The 27,015-nt window shown below is 48.4% G+C and overlaps 4 protein-coding genes across 5 annotated transcripts; 3 read left to right on the top strand and 1 right to left on the bottom strand.

The window, feature by feature from the left end:
* The first annotated feature begins 3,485 nt into the window (after positions 1-3,485).
* Positions 3,486-4,180, top strand: LOC120676648. Its single transcript, XM_039957967.1, has 2 exons — positions 3,486-3,858; positions 3,978-4,180. Exons 1-2 carry the CDS (start codon positions 3,558-3,560, stop codon positions 4,001-4,003), a joined length of 327 nt encoding a protein of 108 aa, XP_039813901.1. The 5' UTR covers positions 3,486-3,557; the 3' UTR covers positions 4,004-4,180.
* A 2,471-nt stretch (positions 4,181-6,651) lies between these two features.
* On the top strand, positions 6,652-13,688 carry LOC120672430 (DNA-(apurinic or apyrimidinic site) endonuclease, chloroplastic-like). Its single transcript, XM_039952824.1, has 12 exons — positions 6,652-7,530; positions 8,886-9,036; positions 9,107-9,204; positions 9,288-9,367; positions 9,737-9,976; positions 10,071-10,345; positions 10,442-10,552; positions 11,104-11,241; positions 11,321-11,368; positions 12,081-12,161; positions 12,626-12,785; positions 13,254-13,688. Exons 1-12 carry the CDS (start codon positions 6,755-6,757, stop codon positions 13,373-13,375), a joined length of 2,280 nt encoding a protein of 759 aa, XP_039808758.1. The 5' UTR covers positions 6,652-6,754; the 3' UTR covers positions 13,376-13,688.
* Positions 13,689-13,890: 202 nt separating this feature from the next.
* On the top strand, positions 13,891-18,045 carry LOC120672429 (DNA-(apurinic or apyrimidinic site) endonuclease, chloroplastic-like). Its single transcript, XM_039952822.1, has 8 exons — positions 13,891-14,042; positions 15,012-15,324; positions 15,501-15,614; positions 15,745-15,882; positions 15,991-16,038; positions 16,258-16,338; positions 17,176-17,329; positions 17,620-18,045. The coding sequence occupies exons 2-8, from the start codon at positions 15,055-15,057 to the stop codon at positions 17,769-17,771; spliced, it is 957 nt and encodes a 318-aa protein (XP_039808756.1). The 5' UTR covers positions 13,891-14,042; positions 15,012-15,054; the 3' UTR covers positions 17,772-18,045.
* Positions 18,046-18,450: 405 nt separating this feature from the next.
* LOC120674271 lies at positions 18,451-22,321 on the bottom strand. 2 transcript variants are annotated; one of them, XM_039955425.1, is made up of 2 exons: positions 21,868-22,321; positions 18,451-19,869 (listed from the first exon to the last, which is right to left on the bottom strand). In XM_039955425.1, the coding sequence occupies exons 1-2, from the start codon at positions 21,929-21,931 to the stop codon at positions 18,899-18,901; spliced, it is 1,035 nt and encodes a 344-aa protein (XP_039811359.1). In that variant the 5' UTR covers positions 21,932-22,321; the 3' UTR covers positions 18,451-18,898. The 2 variants fall into 2 exon arrangements, with proteins under 2 accessions (XP_039811359.1, XP_039811360.1); XM_039955426.1 differs by lacking the exon at positions 21,868-22,321 and adding an exon at positions 20,117-21,846.
* Positions 22,322-27,015: the final 4,694 nt, after the last annotated feature.

A 27,015-nucleotide genomic window follows, 5' to 3' on the forward strand; every position in this document is an offset into this window, starting at 1 on the left:
CCCGGCAGCGGTTCCGCTGTCGGAGGCTTTCTCCTTGCCAGACCGCTGGCGAGGAGGGGGTGAGCCGTCCTTGGAGGACTGCTCACGCCACTCACTGACCCGCTTCGCGAGTTTTTGGATCTCGCGACAGTCAGCAGCGCTGTGGCGAATGGTGGGATGCACTGGGCATGAACCTCCACTGCCACCTTGTGGGCGCGGGCATTTTCCATGCGCATTCTGGCCCCCAGCCGCTGCCGCAACAGCTGGTGCCACCGCAACAGCGACTGGACCGCCGGGTTGCGGCTCCCCGCGACTTCGATTCTTGTTCTTCTTCTTCTTGCCACCGCCCTGGGCGGTAGCACTGGAGCCACCAGCTTTGGCGTCTCCGTCTTGGGGGGCTGAGTGCCATGCGTGGCCCTCAGCGGCCCTGGCACACTTGTCGGCCAGGGAGAAAAGTGTGGTAACGCTTTCCACCTCGTGCATCGCCAGCTTCTCAAGCATCTTCTCATCACGTACTCCCTGGCAGAAAGCAGTGATAATAGATGCATCAAAGATACGAGGAATGGTACCCCGTACCTTGGTGAAGCACGAGATGAATGCCCGGAGCGTCTCTCCGGGTTTCTGCCTCACGGCATGGAGGTGAGCCTCCACACCATGCTGCTGGTATGCACTGGCGAAGTTCGCAGTGAACCTCGCGTAGAGCTCCTCCCAGGACTGAATCATCCCAGGAGTGAGGTTCATGAGCCAAGTCTGGGCTGGCCCAGTCAAGGCTACATGAAAGTAGCTTGCCATGATGGCGTCGTTACCACCAGCTGCTGTGATGGCGGTAACGTACACCTGCAGGAATTCCGATGGGTTAGTGGTACCATTGTATTTCTCCGGCAGGTGGGGGCGGAACTTGGACGGCCATGCCACCGCGCGGAGGTGATCCGCCAGCGCAGCGCAGCCTACCCCAGCCACCGGGGTGCCCGCCTGTATCCGGGCATTCACCGGAGGCTTGGGTACCGCTGCGTCCAAGTCGGCGTTGAGGTTGCGGCCCTCAATGTTGAGGCGACGCTCTCGCGCCCTCTCCACGGAGATGCGGGCGTCCTCACCCGCACGCCTGCGGTTGAGCTCCGCCCGCAGGTCTTCTGTTCGTGCACCCCTCACCGTGGGGGAGCGCACGGACGCCGACGCACCGCCCTGGCGCCGGTGGTATGGTACCACCGCATTGCCAGGCGGAGGTCGTTGCTCAATCCTTGCAGAACTGAGGGAGGCCTGAGCCAGATGGAGGAGATGGTCTACGTCATCCCGCCACTGCCTCAGGGCGTCTGGCGAGGCTGCAGCAGCCGGAGGGTTGCGAAGCAACTCCCTAGCCGCTGCCAGCCCTCCGCCGCTCGCAGCTTGTGAGGGGGCCCTTGATGGGCGCCCTGACTCTTGCTGACGAGCAGCGCGCGCCGCCGCCGATGGTGGCTGCTCCACGGGCACGGTTGCCCCTGGCGCAGGAAGGCGAGAGGCGTGTGGCGCGGATGACGCCACACCCTCCGTCATCTCCACGTCGTCCACCCGAACCATGGAGACGAGCAAAGATGAACTAAGACCAGCTAAAGTGCCCCTATCTGGCGCACCAAATGTCGTGGTGTGGTAAACCACAGCCAGGTGGCGGAATGCACCCGTCTAAGCCCAGAGGGAGAGTACTCGGGGGTTAGCTAGGACTAGTTCGATCTCGCTGGAAGAACACGATGAACACAGCAGGTTTAGAGTGGTTCGGGCTGCCGGAGCGTAATACCCTACGTCCACTGAGAGTTCTATTGCTCTTGTGTCCGTGGATGATTCTATCCTCTGCCTCTCAAGTCCCCTTCTTTGGACTTGAGTTCTTCTCTAGCGGGCGTCCCCCTTTTATAGCGCAAGGTGGACGCGTACACAGGCGTTGGACCCCGACAGGTGGACCCAACAAGGATGTATAGTATACCATGAAAAAGACATTGTCGTGCTATAGTGATGGAGAATCTTTTGCCGGATACGCTTCATCGCCCTGTAGACTCTCTGACCGAGGAGGGGTCTTCACCTGTCCCATCGGCGAGGCGCCCGTTGAGGCGGTGTAGGTTGCGGCATAGACTGTTGGGTCTACCGCGTAGGCGTTATGATACTCCGTCGCCGAGCTGTCGTGTCTAACTGGCGTTGCAGACTGATGGGCGTTGCGTGGGTGGCGCCAGCGGCTGCACTGTGCGCCTTGGTAACGCGCGATCAAACAGTTTAGCCTGGCAAAAGTCACCTCGGGCTCTGCTGTGGCAGAGCGCACTTAACGCCTCCTGTATTGAATGCGGTAGGTTGGCAAGTCTTCCCGAGGAAGCCTCGCAGCCGCGCGCGTGCCTGCGCCTGCGGATACATGGTGGCTCCGGACCCCCTCAGGCGGGGTGTCTGTTCCCTCCCCGTTGAGGGGTCCGGATAGTATTTGGGGGTCCGGGACCCCGGCTGTTTTGGCTGAGCGCCCCCTTCTCCGGGACACGTGGCGTCACCGGACCCTTCCCTAGCAAGGGACGGGTCCGGGGCCGCTGACCGGGTGAGAAGGGCCTCGGACCGCGAGGGTCTGGCTGCTCAGGCCGTCAGCGCGTACTCAAAGATAACTACGAGGCTCTCGCCTAGACACAGAAACACCTCTAGGACACGTGGTGACACCGGACCCGTCCCCGAGCGGGAAGCGGGTCCGAGACCGTTGGTCTGGTGAGATGGAGCCGGACCCCAGGGGTCTGGCTGCTCAGCCCCTTAGGGCGTAGTTACGGATAACTACGCGAGTCTTAACACAGCAAGAGGGGTAACCTAATCCAGAGGTACCGACACATGTACTGAACGTATTTACGGGTGATCATCTCACCATCTACTCTATTGCTGATGTGGTCTACGTTTGCATATTCCTGGCTTTATTTGTTTTGTTTTTTTAATTTTCTTGAAACTATATACTAAAAATATCTCGTATGAATGAATGATAGCTAAATTATGTTGTAGGATAGGTATACTCTCATAATGAATATATTTTTGATTATATATTATCTCCAGCATGAATACAGTGGTATGCATACATCATATCCTTATATGATATGCCAACCAAGATGCTATTAATAAGACCGGTGAAAGTTGTCCATGCGGTGGCACTATTATTATAAATGTGTCTGTAGTAGCACCAATCTTAACACACATCAGTATAGTCAGGACCAACTTTAACACGTGCAGGCATGGTAACATCAGTTTGGACATTTATCGATATTAAAGCATCTCTTGTATATCTATTACAATCAATTCTGCCACTTGTATGTGTATTGGCATCAATTTTTACACCTGTCTAACATGCAACACTAGTATTTGACACTTGTCTAACATGCAACACTAATGATGACACTTGTCCATATAGCCTGTCCCACATGGATCCTAGCCATTGATTGCGTATCCGATGGCTAATATGGACACTTAAAAAATAGTAGCAGACCTTCCCTCAAGGCTTCTATATACCCGACTACCATTCTCAAAACACTCACAGGAAAAACAGATAGTTCTTGTGCTAGCATCCAAGAGAAGCCCCACTACTAGTAGATATAATAGCCATGGCGAAATTCCTCGCAATCCTTGCTTTTGTAGTAGCCATATCCATACTGGGCAGCCAGGCTGAGGATTGCGAACAAGACCTCTCAAGCCTGGTGAGAGAATGCAAGCAATATGTGATGTTCCCCGCGAACCCAAAGATGCCTCCTTCAGATGGCTGCTGTGGTGTGGTCCAAAAGGTGAATATTCCGTGCCTGTGCGCCAAGGTCACCAAGGAGATTGAGAAGGTGGTGTGCGTGGAGAAGGTTGTGTATGTTGCCGACAAATGCAAGAGGCCATTTTCCCATGGCTTCAAGTGCGGAAGTAAGTGTTTTATGTGGATCTTTTCACAAATATTGTGTAGACTAATTTGAACTACAAATATGCACTAATTATGAACAATCCATGGTAATTGTTCTGACCTGAGTTAAATTTTTTTTCAGGCTACACAGTTCCAGCAGCAAAATGAACAGACCACAGGATGGGAAGTGCTCGATGTAGTCCTTAGATCTCAACTGCCTAGCTGATCTACCTTCTGATAAATGTGCAATCTGAGGTTGTGTTGAGACTACTGTAAGGCACGAGACAGATCCATTCGTGATCGAAAATATTGTGAGCTAATAAAGGCTTCTCAAATTTCCTGATTGTTCAGCGTGAACTTATTTGTGATCCATATTTCTCCAAATAGGAACAGAAAAATAGAGAGACATAAGTCTGTTATAATACCTAAATATATACAAACAGCAGGAGGTGTTTTGGGCACCGTAATAACTGAAATTAGAACGTACGAGGAAGAAAAAGGAAATTTTTATGAGTTGTCTGATTAAACGAGAGGAAAAGAGGTGGCTTAGCAAGATTTATCCAAAGATACCGTATTATTATAGTGGTGATTAATTAGTTAAGAGTGGTTGCATATGTATTTTTATCTCTTTCAGAATTTGTTTTTGCTTGGTCAGAGGTATCATGCTAGCTAGGCATCATCTTGCTACGTGGGGACAGGGGGGCTGGAGCCACTCTACCCATGGATCCGTGGAGTCTTCCCAAAGTCCCTCTAACAATTTTTAGCTATAGACGAGGAGGAAGAAGAGAAACAAGTCTCCCCAAAAGTTAAAGTCTTGGATCCGTCATTGTAGCACATGTTTCGTCATCATGTGATGTCAGACGAGACAACCTGTGAATGGTTATGAGGTTGGGAGATGGTAAAAACACACCAATTAATTTCTATAAAAGTATTCTTTGAAAAAAAAATCTGCAAAAAATTTATACCAAGACATATGCATATCCATAGCAATAAATATTCCTAACCGAATATGTGCTCAAAGATATCTGTATCTTATTAATTAGGAGTTCAATTTTCTTACATATCTTAAATATGCACTAATAATTATTGAATCCTATCAAAAAGATTTTTTTTCTTCCTACAACAAGCTTTATATAAACTCAATTAACCATCCGCCCATCCCACTCAAAACACTGACAAGAGCCTGGCGAAGTAGACGCACGCTAGCAGGTACCATATGGGCTATGGCGGGAACTCTGGGCTTGTTGATTGTTCTGGGTCGCCCTCGCCTTCGCAGTGGTTGCGACGACGGCGACGGCCCGAGAGGGAGAGATACCAGCCGCCACAGGCACCGAAGAGGCCACCAGCTGCGTCTCGGATCGGACCTCTTCTCGCTGATCCCGCGGTGCATGTGCATCATGTACGTCATGCAGCCGGAAGCCCGAAGGAGATCCCGTCACAGGCGTGCTGCGAGCCTGCGACACCTACCGGGAGGTGGACGTGCCGTGCCTGTGCTTCAAGGTCGACGAGGGCATCGAGGAGATCATCAGCATGCCCAGGGTCGTGTACGTCGCCAGCTACTGCAAGAGGCCGTTCGCGCCGGGCACAAGTGCGGAAGCGAGTGGCGTGATATGCTCGGGTTTCTTCTCGACTGTCAGCAACGCACACGATGTGTTTGTCTGTGTTGTCTGTTGTGTGGTTTATGAATCGATTGTTCTTAGCTCGCGTTCGACTGAATTTTGGACTATTTTGCAGGCTACAACAATTCCAGCCAAGGTTCAATAACGGCGAAATCTATACATCGCGAGCGGGTAGCAGCCAACACGTCGCAAAAGTGGCCCCGCCCCTGTTCATCTTTTTCCCCGAGAGCGGATCGGCGAGCTAGGAGAGGGGGAGAGGTGGTAGGTGAGTGGAGCGGCCGCATGCAGGCGAGGTCGACGGCGGTCAGGCAGTGGTCGAGATGGCGGAGCCTTCAGGGTTCTAGGGTTGTCGGAGCTCCCAATGGCAAGCGGCTCTACATGAGGGGGGCGGGGCGGTCTGGTGGTGGTGGGTCTGCCGGTGGAGGGTGAGGCGGCACGGATGCGCCGCTGGCCGGATGGGGCCAAACATCCGATGGGCCGTCACTGGCGCGCGAGGTGAGGAGAAGGCTGCGGAGGTGGTGGCACCGGAACCAGGAGAAGTGAGGGCGCTCGCTGCTACTATTAGATCGATTCTAATTGCATGTAGCGAGGAATAGACGCTCCAAGGATGGAAGATGTTCTGCTAGCAGAAGGGAAAATGTTAGATCCGGTGCTAAGTCTGAGTTCTATATTATTTTTTTTACTAAATTTACATCCTTGTATTATAACCTGTTTGGCTGGATTTAATTGGCTGAGCTGAGCTGGACGTGACGGATTGACTGTCTTGGGCATGACCAGTTGATCACATACCACCTCTCGAGCCCCGGAGCAGCGATAGCCCCGGTCCCGTCCCGACGAACGAACATGGATGTTTTTTTTTTTTGATAACAACGAACATGGATGTTGGATGAAGGTCTTAGGTCTCGTGCCCGTCCCGTCCGAAAGCGGGCGTGGCACCGTGGCCCGCCCTCTCGGCACGCTCCCTTCGACGGCGTCTCCCCGCGCGCCACGCGCCGTGCACGCGCCGCACCACCGCCATCCTCCCAGACACGTGTGCGCCACCCGCGCGCACACACCGCCCAGGCGCGCGTGCCCAAGCCCAGCCTTCTCCCGCCGGGCACCGCTAGCCTTTCCTTCCCCGCGACCCTTGCCGTACTTCGACGAGCGTACGCGCCACAGGTGATATAAGCGCACGCCACCCGCCGGCCGACGCGCACGGCTCCATCTACGCAAGCCCGAGACACGGACACCAGTCAGTTACACCACCAAGCTGGCAAGCTGCTTCCGGTTACGAACCCGGCAAGCAACAACCCGAGCTGAGATGCGCGAGGGCGAGGCGCCGGCAGTGCCGACGGCGCGGCGGGCGCCGCCGCCGCCTCCCCCGTGGGAGGCGCTGCCCCTCGTCGCGCCGTTCCTCGACGCCACGTCGCTGGCGGCGGCCTCCTGCGTCTCCACGTCGTGGCACGCCGCCTTCGCGGCCGACTACCTCTGGGCGCGGCTCTGCGCGCAGCACTACCCCTCCGCGCTCGGCCTCCTCCGCCACCTCCCCGAGACCGCCAGCGGCCGGCAGCAGCGCTCCTCCTCATCCTCCCCGCACCGCCGCCTCTTCGCGCTGTTCCGGTCCGCGTCCAACCGCTGCCGCGCGCTGCCGGCCCCGCGCCTCGCCCTCGCCGACGTCGCCTTCGCCGTCGACATCTCCACGGCCGGGGGCGAGAGCATCGTCTCCTTCGCGGTCGCCGCCGCCGAGGCCGGTGGCGTCAAGAACGCCGCGGGGCTGTTCCTGTTCGGGGTCGACCTGAGCGCCCGGAGCGCGGCGATCGGGCCGGGCGAGTGGCGCGTCCGGTGGACGGCGGTGCGGACGGGTGACCGTTGGGACGGCGGCGCGCCCGCGGCGGTCTTGATGATGGACGCCAAGGTGCCGGCGGCGAGGACGGCGGGCGCTGTCCGCTTCGGCGGTAGAGGGGAGGCCGGGGTCGCGGCGAGGCTGCCCGCGCCGGGCTGCGGGGGCCAGAGGCTGGAGGCGGAGGTGGTCGTGGAGCTGGCCGGGGAGGAGAGGGTGGTCGAGAAGGTGAGGCTCGGAGTGATGTGCGAGTGCCGGTACGTGAGCGCCGACGAGGGGCTCAGATATCTGCAGCATTTCCTCCTGTAAAAATGCACGTCTTCTCTGCGATCTGATCTCATGCACGATCGAATCAGAGCTCCGATGATCCGATCCCGAGTAGAATATGTAGCGCAGCAAACTGAACTCTCATCTGTTGGTTTTTTTTCTCGTTCAATTGATTAACAATCTTGTGGATTATTGTACATATGCTCCTGTGGTGATTTTCCAATGAGCAAGTTTCTCCGCTTGTGTTTTGGATAACGCATTTCAAATTCCAATGCGAGTACAAAAGGAAAAAAATGTTTGAGGATTCAGCAACGTATTGATTATATTAGCATGCTACACTAATTTACTATCCATTCAAATTAATTATGTAAATACTGTAAATTCATTTTAGCAACGTATTGATCCATCCAATGATTCAAAGTATTTACGAATTGCATCCTTAATCATATGCGCACATTAGCTAATGCTATAGACTATGGAATTATGGTTGGTTTAAAATTAATTGAATTTTTTGGGTCAACAAAATCAATCATCCGGAAGAAGTTTGGTAAATCATCCAGAAGATTGGTCTAGTGCCAATGGCAGACTGACTGTAAACTGAAGATCCCGCTGGTTTTGCTAGGCGGGCCGGGATTGGAGTGCAGCCATCAGAACGGGCCTAATATGCCGAAACGCGCCGCACACTGTTGTTGTTGTAGCACGGTCCCCACAGGCCCACAGCCCACTTCGCCACGCCGAGCCGAGCGCACCCCCACCTCCTTCCTTCAGGGCTTTCCGCTCCACGTCGCGGCGCCTCCGCGCACTCGCTCGCCGACCGATGCCACTGCTGCTGCGCGGCGCCTCCCTCCTCCTCATCTACCAGTACGGTGCCTATCCCCCCGCTCTCTCTCCTCTCCTATGGCGCATTGGCTACCGTCGGGTCGGTTTAGCCCGTGCGGTCTGTGTCGATTTGGTTCTTCGGCCATCTGAGGAGCAGCAGCTCAATTGGGGGGCGAGGGTTTGGCCGCCAATGGAAATCCCTATTTCCTTTTCTCGTATGCTTTCAAATGTCAACAGCGTCCTTGAGGTGGATTACGCAATTCAGTCAAGAAATATGATTATGAAACATATGGCTCCGGTCATGGGGCTGGTGGGCTTCAGGTTTTATTTTATGAAATTGCTTGGCCTCAAACTCATCTGAGATAGCGTGAAACCCTACATCGATCTAGAAATCTCCAACAATGCTTTGAGGATGTTTGCCCACAGTTTATCTCTTACCTAAATTCATTGTCATAAGAATCACTTTAACCTGGAAGGGTTAATCTGTAGATGGTGAAACTTTGACTTTTCTTTTTCACTGGTGAAGCTGTGGGCTCCGAGGTGCGAATTTTAGTTCCAGAAAGTCCGTGCTGACAAATCTGAACTTCATGATGGACGGAATGCGAGCTACATATTCACGCAGAGCTGTCTCTAAGAAAACTGAGATCAAGAATGATGAGAAGTCAGTCATAGAGGAGGTTGGTCTTCTTTCCACTTTGTGCTCATATTCTCCTACTGCCATCTTATACCTTTCTGTTTGGACTCTAGGAAGATGCTGCTGGAAGTGATTTGGAGATGGAGCGAGTGAGGAGTGACCCTAGCCAGCTCCAATCAATGACGGTGAAAGAGCTCAGGGAGCTTACAAGGTTCAAATTCTCCCAATTCTGCATTTCCTATTGTTGATGGTTGATTTGTCCTATCAACTCTTTTTGTGAACTAAATCTTGAAGGAGGATGGGTGTTTCTGGGAAAGGCACCAAGAAAGATTTAGTATCAGCACTGATGGATTCTCTAGGGGTGGAAGGAAATGGTATGGATACTTCATATTTGTAGCAGTAAATTTGAACTGAATCATTGTTTTCTTCATTAGAACTCGTTAGTTTCAGTTATACTCTCTCTGTCTCTCACCAATAAGATAGTATAATGGTCAGATTTGCCCCTTGAAATTACACTGTAGGTAGCAAGTGAAATAGTGAACCAAACATGTCTGTTTCTTGGATGACTTCTCTTGGAACTCTTGTGGCTTTGCAATATCAGCACTGCAAGGTTTTATGATGGAGGAAAGGCAGGGCCGCAGGGGCATGAATGCATCTTTAATAGCCTTGATTTGATATGCTGTCCTTTTAAATACTATATTATTATGAAGCATTTTAGCTGGAAGCTTTTTTCCTCTCCACAGGTAAAGGGGGGAAGTCATCTTCTGAGCTGGTTAGCCCCTCGGAGGAACCTTTAAAAAGAAAAAGTGGTGCTTCAGTTGTGGTTGAACAAAAACTAGAAAGTTCTGAGGTTATATCTGAAACTCCTAGCAATAAAAGAAGTAGAACAAAACAGAAGTTAATCAAGACCACTACTCTTGAGGAGAATTCTGTGAGTAATGGCAAGATTAATAAGACTTCAGTCCAGAAGGAAACACTTGTTGGTACGCAGCACATTTTTTCACTTGTCTTTACTTGAACTTCCTTTTTGTTTGAAATTACTTTCCTCTTGGCTAACTGCTGGTTACGCTACTACAGTTAAAGGGGCCGTTCCTAAGGCAGGATTAAGTCCTAATGACAATTCAGAACCTTGGACTGTACTTGTACATAAGAAACCACAAGCCGGGTGGATTCCTTACAACCCTAAGACTATGAGGCCTCCACCTCTAAGCAAGGCTACACGGGCTCTGAAGATTCTGTCATGGAATGTCAATGGATTGAAAGCATTGCTCAAATCAAGAGGCTTCTCTGTGCAGCAGTTAGCAGAGAGGGAGGACTTTGATGTGCTATGCCTACAAGAGACAAAAATGCAGGCAAGATTTGAGTTATGTTCGCTTGACATGGCACCTTTTATACTTTCTGAATCGTTTCCTGATGATACATTCATTATCTTTGCTTTTGTTGTCCAGGAGAAGGATGTTGAAGTTATTAAGGATACTCTGCTTGATGGATACACAAATAGTTTCTGGACATGCAGTGTGTCAAAGCTTGGCTATTCAGGAACAGCAATAATTTCACGAGTATGCATCACCTGCCTAATGCTTCATGCATATAACTAGTAGACTAGTAGAAATAGAGCTCCACTTGGAGACCTATTTGTTTGTTCTGTTTTACTGCCTTTGAACTTACTGCACAGAAACTTTACAAAAAATGGAAAGAAGGAACAGCCAGGATATGCTCCCTCACTTGAGGATAATCACACTTATATCTCTTCAATCCTAAACCCTTTCTGAAATATAAGTCAGCTAGAGATTTACTTTAATAGGAATAAAATGTCTAAAATATCTAGCTCAAAATACCTTCAGAGTTATAGTTTCTTCTTCCCTTGTGGGTTATACTGGTCTGGTGATTCCCGATTAGTCATGGGTCAATGTATCTGATTTTTAGGTTATAACTAGACAAATAGATATCTCCTATTCTGATACTGGCCTGATCATTAGTTAACTTTCTTATGCTCCAATTGATTACAAAGTCTCCTTATGCATAAACTTCTGCCTCAACAAATACAATGCCAAGACTATTGTTATATTCATTTTTTTTCTATTGATCATTTGTCCTGTGTTTCCTTTAGGTGAAACCCCTCTCGATCAAGTACGGGCTTGGTGTACCAGACCATGATACTGAAGGGAGGGTTGTGACTGTGGAATTTGATGACTTCTACTTGCTAACTGCTTATGTGCCGAATTCTGGTGATGGTCTAAGAAGACTGGTAAATCATTTGTATTTTCTTTGATAGTATAAGCCACCTGAGGTTAAAATCTGAAATCCATGAGTATCTATTTGCGCAGACTTACAGGGTCACAGAGTGGGATCCATCCCTTGGTAACTACATGAAAGTATGTCCTTTTTATTCTGATTATTTTGAAGTATTTTCTTATGGTACTTATCCTTTTCTTTTTAAAAGATTAAAGTACATCTTTACTGAAACAAAACTATATGTCCCGTTTACCTTTATGTCATTTTCTCCACTGCATTGATTCTTTTCTTTTCCTTCCTATTCCTCAGTCCTTACTGTTCACAGGCCATGTTCCTCCAAGGGATACATGTTTCTTTGTGCTACTTGGCACCTATTTTGATGAGGGATAAAAAATTCCAAACATATAGGATTTAGGGCATATGTGAACTAGGCTGCAATTACTGGGCAGGTCCATAACAATATGCATCAAAATGTCCAATTTAATTAGAGTGGCGGATATAAAAATTTAATACAATAATTTTGGGCATCATTCAGTTCTCATCCTCTTTCTTTTGTTGGCTATCATCTCTGAATCTCTGCCTATTTCTTTACCAATCAAGCTAGCATATCTGAACATGATTTTTTTTTCAGTGGAATGACCATCTATGTTTCTAAACCTTAGGCATCTTTTACTTTCTCCACAGCTGTTGTGATGTGCAACATGCTAGTCAGATCTGCATGTTTTTTCAAACATAATTCCACATCCTGAATTTATAGGTTTCAGTAGCAAGCAGCTGCCAATACATTTTTTTTTAAAAAAGGCATGCTTCTAAGTTCTTACATAACCCTTTGTATATCTTATGATCATTCAGGAATTGGAAAAATCAAAGCCTGTCATACTAACTGGTGATCTTAACTGTGCCCATCAGGAGATTGATATCCACGATCCTGCTGTGAGTAACCATCTGTTCGAATTGTTTTATTTGGAATGGATTTAGATTGGTAATCTTACACTTAACTGTATGCTATATGTGGCTATTGCTTTATGCTACAAACATTACCATCCTTATAAGAAAGTAGAATTATGGAGAAATGCTTGTTTCAAAATATAGAAAGAACCGTTATTTTAGATTTTTAGATTGTCTTTGTTAGACAAGAGAGTTGTGGTCCAGTCAAATTTGTAGAAAGTTTGAAGAGTAAAGTTTGCCCAAGCTGTGAGGTAGTTAAAGTGTTAAACCTACATTGCATTATCAGCTTCAGCTGTATTTGAGCTACCTGTACACCCTGGTGCTCATACATACATATGTGCCTGGTGACCAAAATCTGGTTGTGTATAGACAATGTCAGTTCATCTTAAGCTTCTTCAAACTTTTCTTTCTAGGTAGTCTTCACTGATGTTTAACACATTTTTGTCCAGGGCAATCGTAAAAGTGCTGGCTTCACAAACGAAGAAAGAGAATCATTTGAGACTAACTTTTTGTCCAAAGGATTTGTTGACATGTTTCGGAAACAGCATCCCAATGTTGTTGCATATAGTTATTGGGGTTACAGGCATAATGGCCGTAAAACAAATAAAGGTATGTACCATGTACTCGTTTTTTTTTTTGAAATAATGTACTATGTACTCGTTGACATGGGCTTTGCCACCAGGCATTGTGTGTTTATGAAATATGTAAGCAACACCCGCTTACAAACTTACGCATTTTATGCCATGATGCCTGGAGGCTTCTGTAATTTACCATAGTTATGCAGACGCTCTCGCGGGCTGCTGGCTAGTGGAGCTCGCTCTCAGCCAGCAGACCCGGGTTCGAGTCCTGCCTTCTTCTAAGTGTAATGCGGGGAGGCAGTCTGCCTCTTCTGTCTCATTTTTTTTTAATTTACCATAGTTATTGTTATCATACTATTTTGCATGGTTGTTGGGCATTCTCTTACATCCATGATGCACAATCTCTATGTCAAAATTTGTATATTCATTCATTGTTTCAACATAACTGAAGATCATGCTCACTATTTCACTTTTTATTTGTCTGTTCATTGGATTGAAGGTTGGCGCCTGGATTACTTTCTTGTGTCGGAGTCTATTGCGGAAAAGGTGCACGATTCATATATTCTTCCGGACATCTCTGCCAGTGATCACAGCCCCCTTGGCCTCGTACTGAAGCTCTAGGCTGCATCATTGGCCATGCCAAACACTCAATTTGAAGCTGGGGCCTTGAATTTCGGCAGCAATGCTTATTCTTCAGGGTTTTAGTTTGCGTGGACCTGAGGCAGAGTCGGCGATTTTGCATCCGGCCACTAGCGAAGAGACACCAGCTGATACTGATGCTGCGTTTTCTGATGTAAATAGGCCGGCCGATGAATAGATTGCATCTTTGGTATCAGTTCTGTTGCTCAGTACGGGGAGCTTATTTGTCCGGTTATGAAACTTATAACTGAATGGAAGTATGCAGTGGGTAAAAACTTGCTGAATCTATGGTTTAGCCGATGGACCCTACAAAATCGTGCACGTTTTGCGTGAGCACCAAGATGTGTCTATTGTTGTGACATTAATCACAAGTTAAAACCTGGTTGTTTTCATGTATTTTGGGTAACACGGGTCCACTTAGCAGTGAGACAAAACAACGGTAACCGACATTGCAGTGTGACGTAGCCAGGAAGGCGAGAACGCCTTAACAGCTCATCGACCTCGAGTCGGTTCGAGGCCTACAAATATCCGAAAGGTTAAGCCCCGCGGGTTTAACCAGACCAGACCTAGGTTAAAATCACTTGCGCGGCGTCGGTGGCGGCGGTGGTATCATCGGCAAGACGGCGGGGGTGCGCGCCAATCTCCGGCTGTGCGTCTCTCTCTCTCTCTCTGATTTCTTGCCTTTCCTTTTTGGATATTCCGTGAATGCTGGATGGGGAACGACGGCGCTGGATTTTCTCTGTATCTGTCTTGGATGCCTACGTAACAGTGGAATTGTTTTCTTTCTTTCTCGCTGCGTGAGGGTGGGAAACCGTGTGAATTTTGGATTAGGAAAGGGTTTTCTGATCAGACTTCTCCGTGAATTCTGGAAGGGAAAACGATGGTGCCGGATTTTGTTGGTAGCCTCATGTAGCCATTCTTGAGCGCCTTCCCTTTGAAGTAGAAGTGGTTTCGTTCGTCCGCGAGCTTTTGAGACCCTGCGGATTTTGGATTGAGGCAGGGTATTGTGATGAAACCCCTCCGCCGCTAGATGCCGATCGGAGGCGTAATTTTGATGAGGTGGTGCTCTTGTTTGGGGACTGGTAGCGGATGCGCACCATTTGTCGAAGTGTGTCTCTGAGTAGTCGTTTTATTTGATCATCAAAGGTGCTGTGTTCGAATTTCTCCAAAGGCTGCTTAAGATGTTCTGAGTATGAATTTGCCCTTAGCCACAAGATTCTTCTGCGTAGAATTGCTTGATTTCGGATCAATAGTGTTCCCTCCTCTCACATGGATTGTTAATTTATCTGCATGTTAACCTTTGTCACTTCGAGATACACAATGCATCTTTGTCATGAGCTTTTATCCTTGCATCGATGGAATTTTCTTCTCAGACCCTCCTTGCATACATCACACAGGTAGTTCACCTGGTGGATTTAGGTCCTAGCAACAATTTTAACTCGAACTTCCGTTGTCAACTCCTTAGAAACAGTTCTCTAAACATGAAGGTTATCTTTTATTATATGTTTGTATTCGCGACCATTTTAAAGCCTCATGATCAAAACGTTCCTGGCTTTGGCAAACAAGTTAACTTAATATGACAATTTAGCTATTAGCTCCTGAACTCTTGTTTCTGCAGTCGTGACTGCCTGATTCCTGGAATCAAGCGCATCGCGGAGAACATGAGCAAGGCAGTTTCTCAGCGTGGATATCATACCCGGAGCAATGAGCCCTGGGCTCGCCTTTCCCATAGAGAGAAGAAACCGGGATGGTTTGCGTATAATCCAAGGACCATGAGGCCTCCACCACTTAGCAGTGATACCAATTCTATGAAGATTCTGTCCTGGAATGTTAATGGACTGCAAACTGCTGTAGATTCAGGATTTTCTGCTGATCAACTGGCTACTAGGGAGAACTTTGACGTTCTATGTCTTCAAGAGACACACTTGCAGGCAAGTTGTGTTGCTTTTATTCTCTTCATATATACAGCTTCCCGTTTTCCTGATGGGTTGTGTGTTGCTTCATTGTGAACACAGGATTTCATTGTGATCCAATATATCATGATACAGTGGGTTTTCATTAAGATGCACATGTCAGTGTCATGACCATGTTTTCATTCTATTTTCAGGAGCGCAATGTCAACGCTTTTAAGAATCTGATACAAATACAAGACTTCGATAACAGCTATTGGTCTTGCAGTGTCACAAGGCTCAATTACTCAGGAACTGCAGTGATTTCAAGGGTATCTTTTTGCTGCGATTAATGCTCATCACCTCCTTTTTTATATACTGACCATAAATTTAACTGTGCATTGTATTAAATCTGCATCTCAATAGCCTAACATCACTTTTCTTCTTTTGTTGCATTAACAGGTAAAACCAATCTCTGTCCAATATGGACTTGGCACACCAGAGCATGATCAGGAAGGCAGGGTTATTACTTTGGAGTTTGATGATTTTTACTTGATCAATGCTTACGTGCCAAATTCTGGCCGTGGTTTACAGAGATTGGTAAAAACTGGTCTTCCTTTATATTATTGTTGTTGATTTATGTTGTACTGGGTACTGCTGCTAACGCTACATCATATCTATTTTTTTTGCTTGCTTCTTGGCCTTCAGAATTACAGGGTTAATGATTGGGATTTATGCTTCAGTGACTTCATAAAGGTGTGCATCCACTTAGCTTTCGACATTGTCCATTTGACTCCTAGAAACATGTGTAAAGATCCAAACTAGTATGGCCTGTTGTTCACTTTTTATGTCATTGAGGAATTGGTATTGTGCTTATGTGATGGTCTACATCGTATCTCATGTTCAAACTTCACAATATGTTTGTTGAAATTTTACTCTGCAACGTGCAACTGAGGTATGTCTTTTGGTCTGCAGAAACTGGAATGTTCCAAACCAGTAATTGTTGCTGGTGATCTCAACTGTGCTCGCCAAAGTATTGACATTCACAATCCTCAAGTAAGTTTGTTTGCACAACCTTTCATTAATAAATTTCAAACCTTTTGTTTGCTACTGTTCTTTTTATGTGGTCCTCATCAATGACAGAATATATGTGCATTGTTAGATGCCACCTACATTTTTTCTTTTTAAGGGAAAATAGCGCTGTCTTTTTGCTACATATGCACAGTTTTTCTCTTTTTTTTTCTGAGAAGAAATGACACCTGTCTTTCAGTACACATTTTCACATAACAATTGTTCTACCCTCCAGAGAACATTTGGATATATATATATATATATATATATATATATATATATATATATGGTGTTAAATCAGAAGCGAGTTTTTGTTTAGGCTGTTCTACCCTGTCTTCTTGTGGTTCTCTAGCACTAGCACTGATGTCAGATACGAAAAGAATGCCTCATGAAGTCCTTTTGAGCATTTTCAACATTAATGAGAAAGTTACAGAGAAAATAAAAACACGTATCTCACCTTGTTAGGAATCAGATAAGACAATTAATTCTATATGTAATCTAAAATGCTTTGAGATTGTCCTTGAGCAAGAAAAATATAACAGAAAGCTCTGAAATATTTTTTTGTTAATGATCGCATTTGCTTTTTGTTGTGGCAGTAACCTGAGATTAAAACATAGCCTTGAATTGTCAGTTCTCCACCGCTTAATATTGAATATGCACTACCGCCAATGTTTTTTTAGAAAAAATATTTGCCATTAGGATAATATCTGTGCCCAAAACTGTTAATATTATTTCGGAGTTCCGTTCGACTTCGGTTTGCTTTCTTGTTACACGCTGTAGCCTTTATGTGAATGCTAACTTATTTGAATGCTATTTTTTCAGGCAAAAACTGAGGCTGCAGGTTTCACAATTGAAGAGAGGGAGTCATTTGAGGAGAACTTTTCTAGCAAAGGCCTTGTTGATACTTTCCGGAAACAACACCCGAATGCTGTGGCCTACACCTTCTGGGGTGACAACCAGCGCATTAGCAACAAAGGTACGGTGCTGTATTGGTGATTGGCGAGCTGCGAGCAACCTAATTCCATAAATGTGGTCGTCTTTGCATTTCCTGTTCTTCCTTTCCAAGATGAATCCACAACTAAGAAACAGTTTCCTGTGCCTCATTATTTTGAGATCAAATTATCGAACGTTATTATTTTATATAACTGGCTACTAGTAATAGGTTAGCCCGCTAGCTGGTAAGGCTACCTCTTCTCCTAGGTTTGTTTTATTCATTGTTGGAAATTTATAATGACCTGTATTCATCTTTTGTGCTTCATTTAACAGGCTGGAGATTGGATTACTTTCTTGCGTCAGAATCCATCGCCGACAAGGTCCATGATTCGTACATCCTACCAGATGTATCGTTCAGCGACCATAGTCCAATTGGCCTTGTGCTGAAGCTGCAGGCGCTGATGCGTCTCTCAACTGAAGACTAAATAACATAGCGTCATCCTCGATAGAAGACTCGTACAAAATTTGCGTGTCCAGGCTGGTAGGATCACTCCGTGTTCCTGAAATTGGATGTCTACATACATTGAGCGATTTGGCTATCTTTTTGAGATACCTCGTGAAGCATTCCACCGAACACAAATGGGCGTTTACATTTCTGCAGCTTTATTACTTCATGGATTTACATTGATACATATCCTTGCTACACATGGTATTTTACGTGCTTGTTACCCATGCGAATCGATCGCGAATTCATGATCATGCTATGCGTGTGTAGCCCTCCAATGACGTTGCTATTCGTATTCGAGACTTGTTTGTCAAGTGCACCGTATTATGAATTGAACGGCTGTGTAAGCTGAGGCTTATCTGGTAGGTTCAGGAGAAGTTTCGAAACAAACTGACACGTATGCACACCTCTCTGCTCTTGCAAAGTAATGGCATCAAAAGCAAGCATAGCAAGAATACATGATTCCATCTATCCTAAAGTTGAATTACGCTCTATCACCAGTTCACCACATAAGACTAGCACCCTAAAGTTGAATTACGCTCTATCACCAGTTCACCACATAGGACTAGCACCCTAAAGTCGAATTACGAGCTGCAGGCGCTGTTACTGAGAACAACAATGGAAATCACAGTAGCCAGCAGGCGATATATATATATGGCTGAACAAGACAGGATATCAAGCTTTCATTCCTGCCATTAGGAACAGAGCATCCTGGCTTACAAATTGGTCAAGACAAATGTCGTGACTGATTTATTAGACATAAATTAGGCACCATCCTCATTTCTTATTACAGTAACGCTGAAGCTGCAATACAGCTAGTAAACAGAAGCTAGGGAGCTCGACACTCGACATATATACACAAACGATGGGCGCCAATGAATGGCTCAACAAAACTGTCACTAGGCTGGTAGTCAGTACTATCTACAGCAGCTTCGAGGAGACGTAACCTACAGGATAATTTGCTAGCTCTACTCTACCTTATCCAAAGATGACCACAATTACTACTGCTGGTGCAAAACAAATGACACCTCCGAAGACAGAAGTGCCTGGCAGAGAGGAAATCTTGGTATCTTCTCTAAATAGCTGCAGCCCCCAGTAGCTTCTTAATTACATAGCTAGTGACTGCTTAGCGTAACCAGCTTGCTCATAAGAGTAATAATGCATGTCATTTCTTACCCGGCAGTGCCTCCAGCTATTATGCACACCACTGTGCTCATCTGCCTGGTACTTTGATTTCATCGGCTTAGCACTGATGGGGCCTCCTCTATCTCTGTTCTTGCTGCTCCTGCTTGACTCATTGTTCCGCCTTCTCCAGTGAGTCCAGTGTCCATATGACACGCCCTGGCCATCAGGCACACCATAGCTGTCTTGATGGTTGTCCCATGGATCAGTCTGAGTGGCTGCAGAACCCCAGCCGTAATCATGTTTCAATGTATCCTGGGAGCCATCTCTCATGTTCCAGTTGGCGATGCAGGGATTGGTCTGCTCCCTCCAGCTTCTGGTTTGATCTTGCTGTTCCTCATACACGTCCCAATTACCGGTGCTTTGCTCAAGAAATGTTTGAGCGGGCTGCTCAACATAATAGTCCCAATTTCCCGAGGTTTGCTTACAATTTGCTTCCTCAGGCTGCTCATAATGACTGTCCCAGTATACAGAGTGTTGCTGGCCGGCAGTATTGCTCGTCTCCGTGTCACCCCATCCTGTAACCGGAACTGGCTTGTCTGAGAAAATAAAGGAGTCCCAGACATCAGGAATACCGTTATCTTTTCTTGGGACACGACGGCGTGACTTCTCCAGATCAGCCACCAATTCAGGATCAACATGTTCATCTGGGTTAACTGTATCGATATACATGGCTGGGTCAGGCAAAGGGATATCACAATGTTGACCATGATATACAGCACAGAAGCGCGCCTTTGCATCATTGAAGGCTTCTAATGCAGCTGAGTCCTCCCAATCCACAACATTTTTGTACAGAGACATCAATCTCTTGGTCTCACACAGTTTAGCCCAGGGGATGGCGCATGCATCGGTGCAAAATTTCTTCTCCCACAGTGGAACTGAGAAATTTCCCCCGCCTGAAAACACACAAACACCATGCTTAATCTATGCAGAGGAAAGAAAGCCTCATTTTGTTCCTAGAGTTACAGCGCCCTGGTACTAGGCTTGCTAAATAAGAATAATAATCAGACCAAACACTGCATCGAGAATACTGGTCAGAAGAAATGCTACAATGGAAATAGGGCAGCAACAGATAACCAAACAGGATAAGCAGGTGGTCAGCCAAAGGGCTGGCGGTAATTATGCAGATAAACAGAAACCAACCTGGGGGTACTTTCTTCCATTACTAGTGACATATCGAGAGCATAGAAAAAGGGGTATAAGGATACTAATCAGACCAAACACTGCATTGAGAATACTGATCAGAAGAAAAGCTACAGTGGAAATACGGCAGCAACAGATAACAGAACAGAATAAGCAGGTGGTCAGCAAAAGAGCTTAAGGTAATTATGCAGATAAACAGAAAAACCTGGGGGTTACTTTCTTCCATTCCTAACAACATATTGAGAGCACAGAAATATAAGATACGATACGAAATAATAAAACTAGATCATAAAACAAATATACAGTGCTTATAAAACTGTAAAGCATCTCCAAAATTGAGTAGGGATCAGAGGTTCAATGAAAAACAGAGTACAGGTTCAGCTTAGTCAGTCAGAGAGATCAAAGTGAAGAACTTTTCACAGATTGTTTTGGCTTGAAAAATGCTAAGTCTCACTATTTTTTAGCATGAAATGTGTATTCTAAGCAGTAACTAACAAGTTCCCAGCTTTCCAAAAGTGTGCTCACAAATCATAAAAGGATCAAACCAGTATCAAATTTTAGCATCATCCAGAAATCTTGATGTCAAGCTACAAAATAATAGTTAATTTTCAGACGTAGGAGAGCAATTTAGGGACTAACAAGATCCCGAGGAGAGGAGGGAGACGTCAGGAGATCAACTTTAACAACTGTCCAGATAAGATGATCACCAAAATGCCCTAATGCGATATAATATTTCTACCAAATAGTGTGTACTAATTCAACAAATGCATTACTATGTTGACATTCTCGCAAAAATGGAGTACCTTTACCTTAAGGGTATGCACCATAAGATGTACTCCCTCCGTCCCAAAATAAGTGTTGTTTTGGAAAATTTCAGATACATTACTCATCCTAAGAAATGAGTTTGTTACGCCCTAATTACTTCTAGCAATTGTGATTGAAAACTGTGTTATTTATTTGGTTTTCTGGATGCTCAATGAATGCATATGCATTAGAACTGGAAAAGTAACATCTACTTAGTATTTTAATGGCTCTATACGTTTTCTTATACAATATTTTCTTGGTACTTTGTATTGCTTTAATTAGATGGATCTCATTACAAGCTAAAACAACAATCTTTGTGGGACAAAATTTGAATGCTAAAACAACACTTATTTTGGGACCGAGGGAGTAATGATCAAGGATAAATAAACTCATCAACTAGCTGATAAATTACCACCGGGGCTTTAAAAATGATACTAACCCCTCATGCAAATAAACAATCACAGGTTAGATTTTTCTGAATGGAATGCAGTAAAGGTGGCAGTGGCACACATAAATGACTCCCGTGAAATTTCTCCAACTATCTCTGTCAATTCAATGCTGAGTTCCTTGAAAATGATTTTTACTGTCGCACGTCATTTTCGTAGCAGAGCAGCATCCTCCTTGAGAAATAGAGAATGTACCTACCCCGCACTGGCACACCCAACACCAGAAACGGCATCACTTCACTTACTGACACCAGAGCCAAATTTACACGAAGTGCTGCCGAGTGCCAGCATTGCCAGGGTCAGGGACACACGGATCAAGTAACGACGGGGGATTCGCTACCGAGTTTGGAATTCAGGACACAATTTATGTTACCGTGAAATTCCAACACAGGAAAGTAGGACCCGAGAAGCGGCCGCGACCCAACCAAAATCAACCAAACAAGCAGGCAACGCGTGGATACCAAGGCTGTAAACAGGACGGAGAGCGATCGAGGAACGCACCGTGCGAGCGCGGCGGCCTCCGGGGCTTGCCGGGCTCCCTGTAGATCGGCCGCCTCTCCGCCATGGACGACCGCCGGGGGCCTCTCCCCCCTCAGCTCCCACCTCCGGAACGTGCGGGAACGGGCGGCCGCTCCCCGCAACAGGACGCGCTCCACGACGAGGGGGCCGGGCCGGGACCGCAGCTCGCGCGAACGGGACCCGCGGAGGCGAACCGAAAGGCGCAGGTTGCCGGCTTGCCGCACCCCCGAAACGGCGCGCCCGGCTGAGTCGGCGGCTGAAGCGGGTATGAGTCGGGCTAGCGGCGAAAGGGACGCGAGCACGGCCTGCGTGACGGAGAGAGGGAGGCGCCGAGGCGGGCGGGGGACGGGGAAAGGAGAGGAAGTGGCGGCGGCGGTTGGCCAGTTTGGGTGGCGTCGTTGGTTTCGCCCGCGGCCGGCGCCGAGGAGCGGAAGAGGGGGATTAAAAAAGGCCCGGAAAAAAAGCAAGGATTTTTTATCGTGCGTTCGCATGTTTCTGCGGGAACCGCCGTTGATTGAGTCCGTGTGCTGCTTGCGTCCGCCTCCGTTAATTGTGGATTTGGGTCCGTTCCGACCTCGTAAATGCAAAAATATAAAATTTTATAAAGAAATTTTGCTAATTTAAAATACTAAATGAAGTCTATTTATAAAACTTTTTGCATAAATGGGCTGTAAATCGCGAGACGAATCTAATGAGCCTACTTAATCTATAATTTGCAACAGTGATGCTACAGTAACCACCCGCTAATTATTGATTAATCATAGATTAATTAGCATCATTAGATTCGTCTCGCAATTTACAATACATTTGTGAAAAAAGTTTTATAAATAAATTTCATTTAATACTTCAAATTAACAAGATTCCGTCTTAAAAAAATTTTGCGTTTACACGGCAGGGAACTAAACACGGCCTTGGGCCTCCCACCTTCTCGCCTGTTGTTTTTCACACGCTGAAAACCCAGATTTTCCTGTGGAGGTCGCTTATGGCATAAGAGAGAGTTCCTCCCACGATGAAAATACTAAAAAATAATACAGAGAAGCATATAAAACCAATCAAAAACTTAATAAATATTATTTTTAACTCCAATACATGTACATTTGTTTAAAATTTTGAGAACCGAATATACAACGTGGTTTTCAATCACAACTACTATAAATAATCAAAATAAATGAGTTATTTCAGTAATGTATTTGAAATTTTCTAAAAGAATAGCATTTTTCTTGTGGTCTCAGTCCCTTTATAGAATCATTAATTTCAGAGGTGTTATCCCAGTGCATGTTTCTGCTGTTTGGTCTCTCAAGATTCATCCACGAGTTCACTTTTTCTTGTGGCTGTTAGCTAAAAACAAGCTATTGACTAGAGACAACTTGAGCCTTAGAAAAAGTTTGGAGGATGTTAGCTGCCTTTTTTGTTCTGAGGATGAATATGTGCATCATTGTCGGTACCCCGGGACTGGGGTACCCCCTCCTACTGCGTCTGGGCAATGACTCGCGTAGTTATCCTAAATTACACGCTGAAGAGCAGAGCAGCCGGACCCCTGCGGTCCGGAGTCCACCTCGCCGGGCCAGCGGCCCCGGACCTGCTCTCTGCTCGGGGAGGGTCCGGTGGCGCCACGTGTCCCAGAATAGGCAGCGCCCGGCGCAGATAGCCGGGGGTCCCCGGACCCCATGCCATCCGGACCCCCGGCGCGCAGGGAACCAGCATTTCACCCAGGAGGGGTCCGGAGCCGCCACGTGTCCGCGGGCGCGGGCACGAGTCTTCCGTCGAAGACTCGCCCACCCACCGCATTTAATGCGGGAGGCTGAGGCGTGCTCTGTCGCCGCAGAGCACGGGGCAGCTTTTGCCAAACTCCACTATTGGTCGCGTATTACCAAGGTGCAAAATGCAGCCGCAGGCGCCGCCCGCGCGGTGCACGTTAGTCTGCCGCATTAAATGGATGCGACGGCAGTGCCCTTTCCATCATGCCGCCTACGCCGCAAGCTACGCGGCATGAGCAACATGCGTGGCGCAGCCTACCCGGCTAGCTGCAAGCGCCGCACCAACATGACAGGGCAAAACCACGCCGGTCGGAGGGTCTGCGCCGGTCAGTACATCTGTGCGGACGAGGCAGCAAAATCCCGGAATAAGATCTTCCCCAGGCGTAGCACCATAATAGCGCTAGGCGTTATGTTATTTAAATACATCCACATTGGGCCCACCTGTCGGGGTCCCAACGGCTTTGTACGTGCCTCCCTTTAACTATGAAAGAGGAGCACATGCTAGTCTCAGGACAAGGGGACTCAGACTCTCTCTCTCACACGCTCAGCTCCCCAGCTAGAACCACTCTCGAGCAATCTTTTGTGAGCACATGCAATACAACACACAATGGATGTAGGGTATTACGCTCCGACGGCCCGAACCACTCTAAACCTTCTGTGTTCATTGTGTTCTTAATCTAGATCGGACTAATCCTAGCTACCCCCCGAGTTCATTCACCCTTAGGGCATAGGCGGGTGCATTCTGCCACCCGGCTGGGTTTACCACCCGACATTTGGCGTGCCAAGCTGGGTTCGTGTGGTTGAGCACTCCCACCACGACGACGACGTGGAGATGGAGGGTGTGGCGTCGTCCGCGCCACGCGCCTCTCGCCTTCCTACGCCAGGGGCAACCGTGTCCGTGGAGCAGCCACCGATGGCAGCGGCGCACGTTGCACGCCAGCAAGAATTAGGGCGCCCGTCAAAGGCCCCCTCACAAGCTGCGAACAGCGGGGCGCTGGCGGCACCTAGGGAGTTGCTTCGCAACCCTCCGGCTGCTGCAGCCTCGCCAGACGCCCTGAGGCAGTGGCGGGATGACTTTGACCGTCTCCTCCATCTGGCTCAGGCATTCCCCAGTTCCACAAGGACTGGGCAATGACCTCCGCCTGGCAATGCGGTGGTACCCTACCACCGGCGCCAGGGCAGTGCATCGGCATCCGTGCGCTCCCCCACGGTGAGGGGTGCGCGAACAGAAGACCTGCGGGCGGAGCTCAACTGCAGGCGCGCGGGTGAGGACGCCCGCATCTCCGTGGAAAGGGCATGAGAACGCCGCCTCAACATCGAGGGCCGCAATCTCAACGCCGACTTGGATGTAGCGGCACCCAAGCTCCCGGGAAACGCCCGGGCACCAGTGGCTGCCCCGGTTGCTGGGGTGGGCTGTGCCGCGCTCGCGGATCATCTCCGCGCGGTGGCCTGGCCGTCCAAGTTTCGTCCACAACTGCCGGAGAAGTACGACGGTACCACTAATCCATTGGAATTCCTGCAGGTGTACGTCACCACCATCACAGTAGCTGGTGGCAATGACGCTGTCATGGAGAGCTACTTTCATGTAGCCTTGACTGGGCCAGCACGGACTTAGTTCATGAACCTCACTCCTGGGACGATTCAGCCCTGGGAGGGGCTCTGCGCCAGATTTACGGCGAACTTTGCCAGTGCTTATCAGCAACATGGTGTGGAGGCTCACCTCCACGCCGTGAGACAGAAACCCGGAGAGACGCTCCGGGCATTCATCTCGCGCTTCACCAAGATACGAGGTACTATTCCTCATATCTCTGATGCATCTATCATTACTGCTTTCCGTCAGGGAGTACGTGATGAGAAGATGCTCGAGAAACTGGCGACGCATGAGGTGGAAAGCGTCACCACGCTTTTCTCCCTGGCCGACAAGTGTACCAGGCCGCTGAGGGCTGCGCATGGCACTTAGCCCCCCAAGACGGAGTCGCCGAGGGTGGTGGCTCCAGAGTTACCGTCCAAGGCGGTGGCAAGAAAAAGAAGAACAAGAACTGCGATCGCGGGGGGCCCCAGGCAGGAGCCCCAGTTGCTGCGGCAGCAGCACCAGTTGCAGCAGCGGCAGCAGGGGGCCAGAATGTGAACGGCAAGCGCCCGCGCCCGCAGGGTGACAATGGTGGTTTATGCCCAGTTCATCCCACCGCTCGCCACAGCGCCGCTGACTGCCGTGAGATCCAAAAACTCGCGAAGCGGGTCAGTGGGCGGCGTGAGCAGGCCTCCAAGGACGGCTCACCCCCTCCTCGCTAGCGGTCTGGCCTGGAGAAAGCCTCCGACAGTGAGGCCGCTGCCATGGAGAAGGGGCTGGGGTTTCAATCCCCAGCTCGAGAAGTAAAAGGCGTCTATAGCCATGGCAACACCGACTCTGGCGAGGACGAGCGCCGCAAGAAGCTGTACGTGATGTACGGCGGAAGCTCGGAACTCGTCTCCCGGAGAAATGTCAAGACCCTTCGCCGAGAGGTCCTCTCGGTGAAGCCGGGGTCCCGAGGGCGGCGCCTCACCACAGGTGGAGGAACACCACCATTTCCTTCGGGCCATCTGACTGCCCGGAGAACATGGCCGGGGCTGGTGTACTACCTCTAGTCACCGCCCCTGTCATAGCCAATATCAGGCTCTATCACGTGCTGATCGTCGGCGGGGCTGGCCTCAACGTCATCAGCTATGCAGACTGAGGATAACTTCCGCACGGAGAACGTCCAGTTCGACGTCGCGGAGGTAAACCTCCCCGTTCATGCCATCATTGGCAGGCCGGCGCTCTATCGCTTTCATGGCCATTGCCCACTACGGGTACTTGGTCTTGAAGATGCCTTCCCCTGCCGGTGTCCGCACCGTGCGGGGTGACCACACCGCTGCCGTCCGCTGCATTTGAGAAACTGTATGCTCTGGCGGCGGAGGCTTGCACACTCCAAGGAGGATACCCCCTCCAACCTCGCGAGCCAGGGCGCCCGCAAGGGCAACCTAAGGTTCAGCCGTCTGATCCGGATAATGTACCCGTGAAGACCGTGCATATCGGAGCGGACTCCTCCAGGACCACCCGCATCGCGGGGAAACCTGGAGGAGAAATAGGAAGACCGCTCATCACTTTCCTCGGGCAAATGTGGACGTGTTCGCCTGGGAACCGTCATAGATGCCTGGGATCCCCATGGAAGTGATCGAGCACGCCATCTGAGGATCTACCCCGATGCCAAACCGGTACGCTAGAAACCTCAGAAGCAGTCCGTGGAGTGGCAGAACTTCATCCGTGAAGAAGTCTGCAAGCTGCTACACGCCGTCTTCATCGAGGAGGTCCACTACCCCGAGTGGTTGGCCAATCCGGTCGTCGTCCCAAAGG

This window comes from Panicum virgatum, chromosome 5N, assembly GCF_016808335.1.
Source record: "Panicum virgatum strain AP13 chromosome 5N, P.virgatum_v5, whole genome shotgun sequence".
Taxonomy (NCBI): domain Eukaryota; kingdom Viridiplantae; phylum Streptophyta; class Magnoliopsida; order Poales; family Poaceae; genus Panicum; species Panicum virgatum.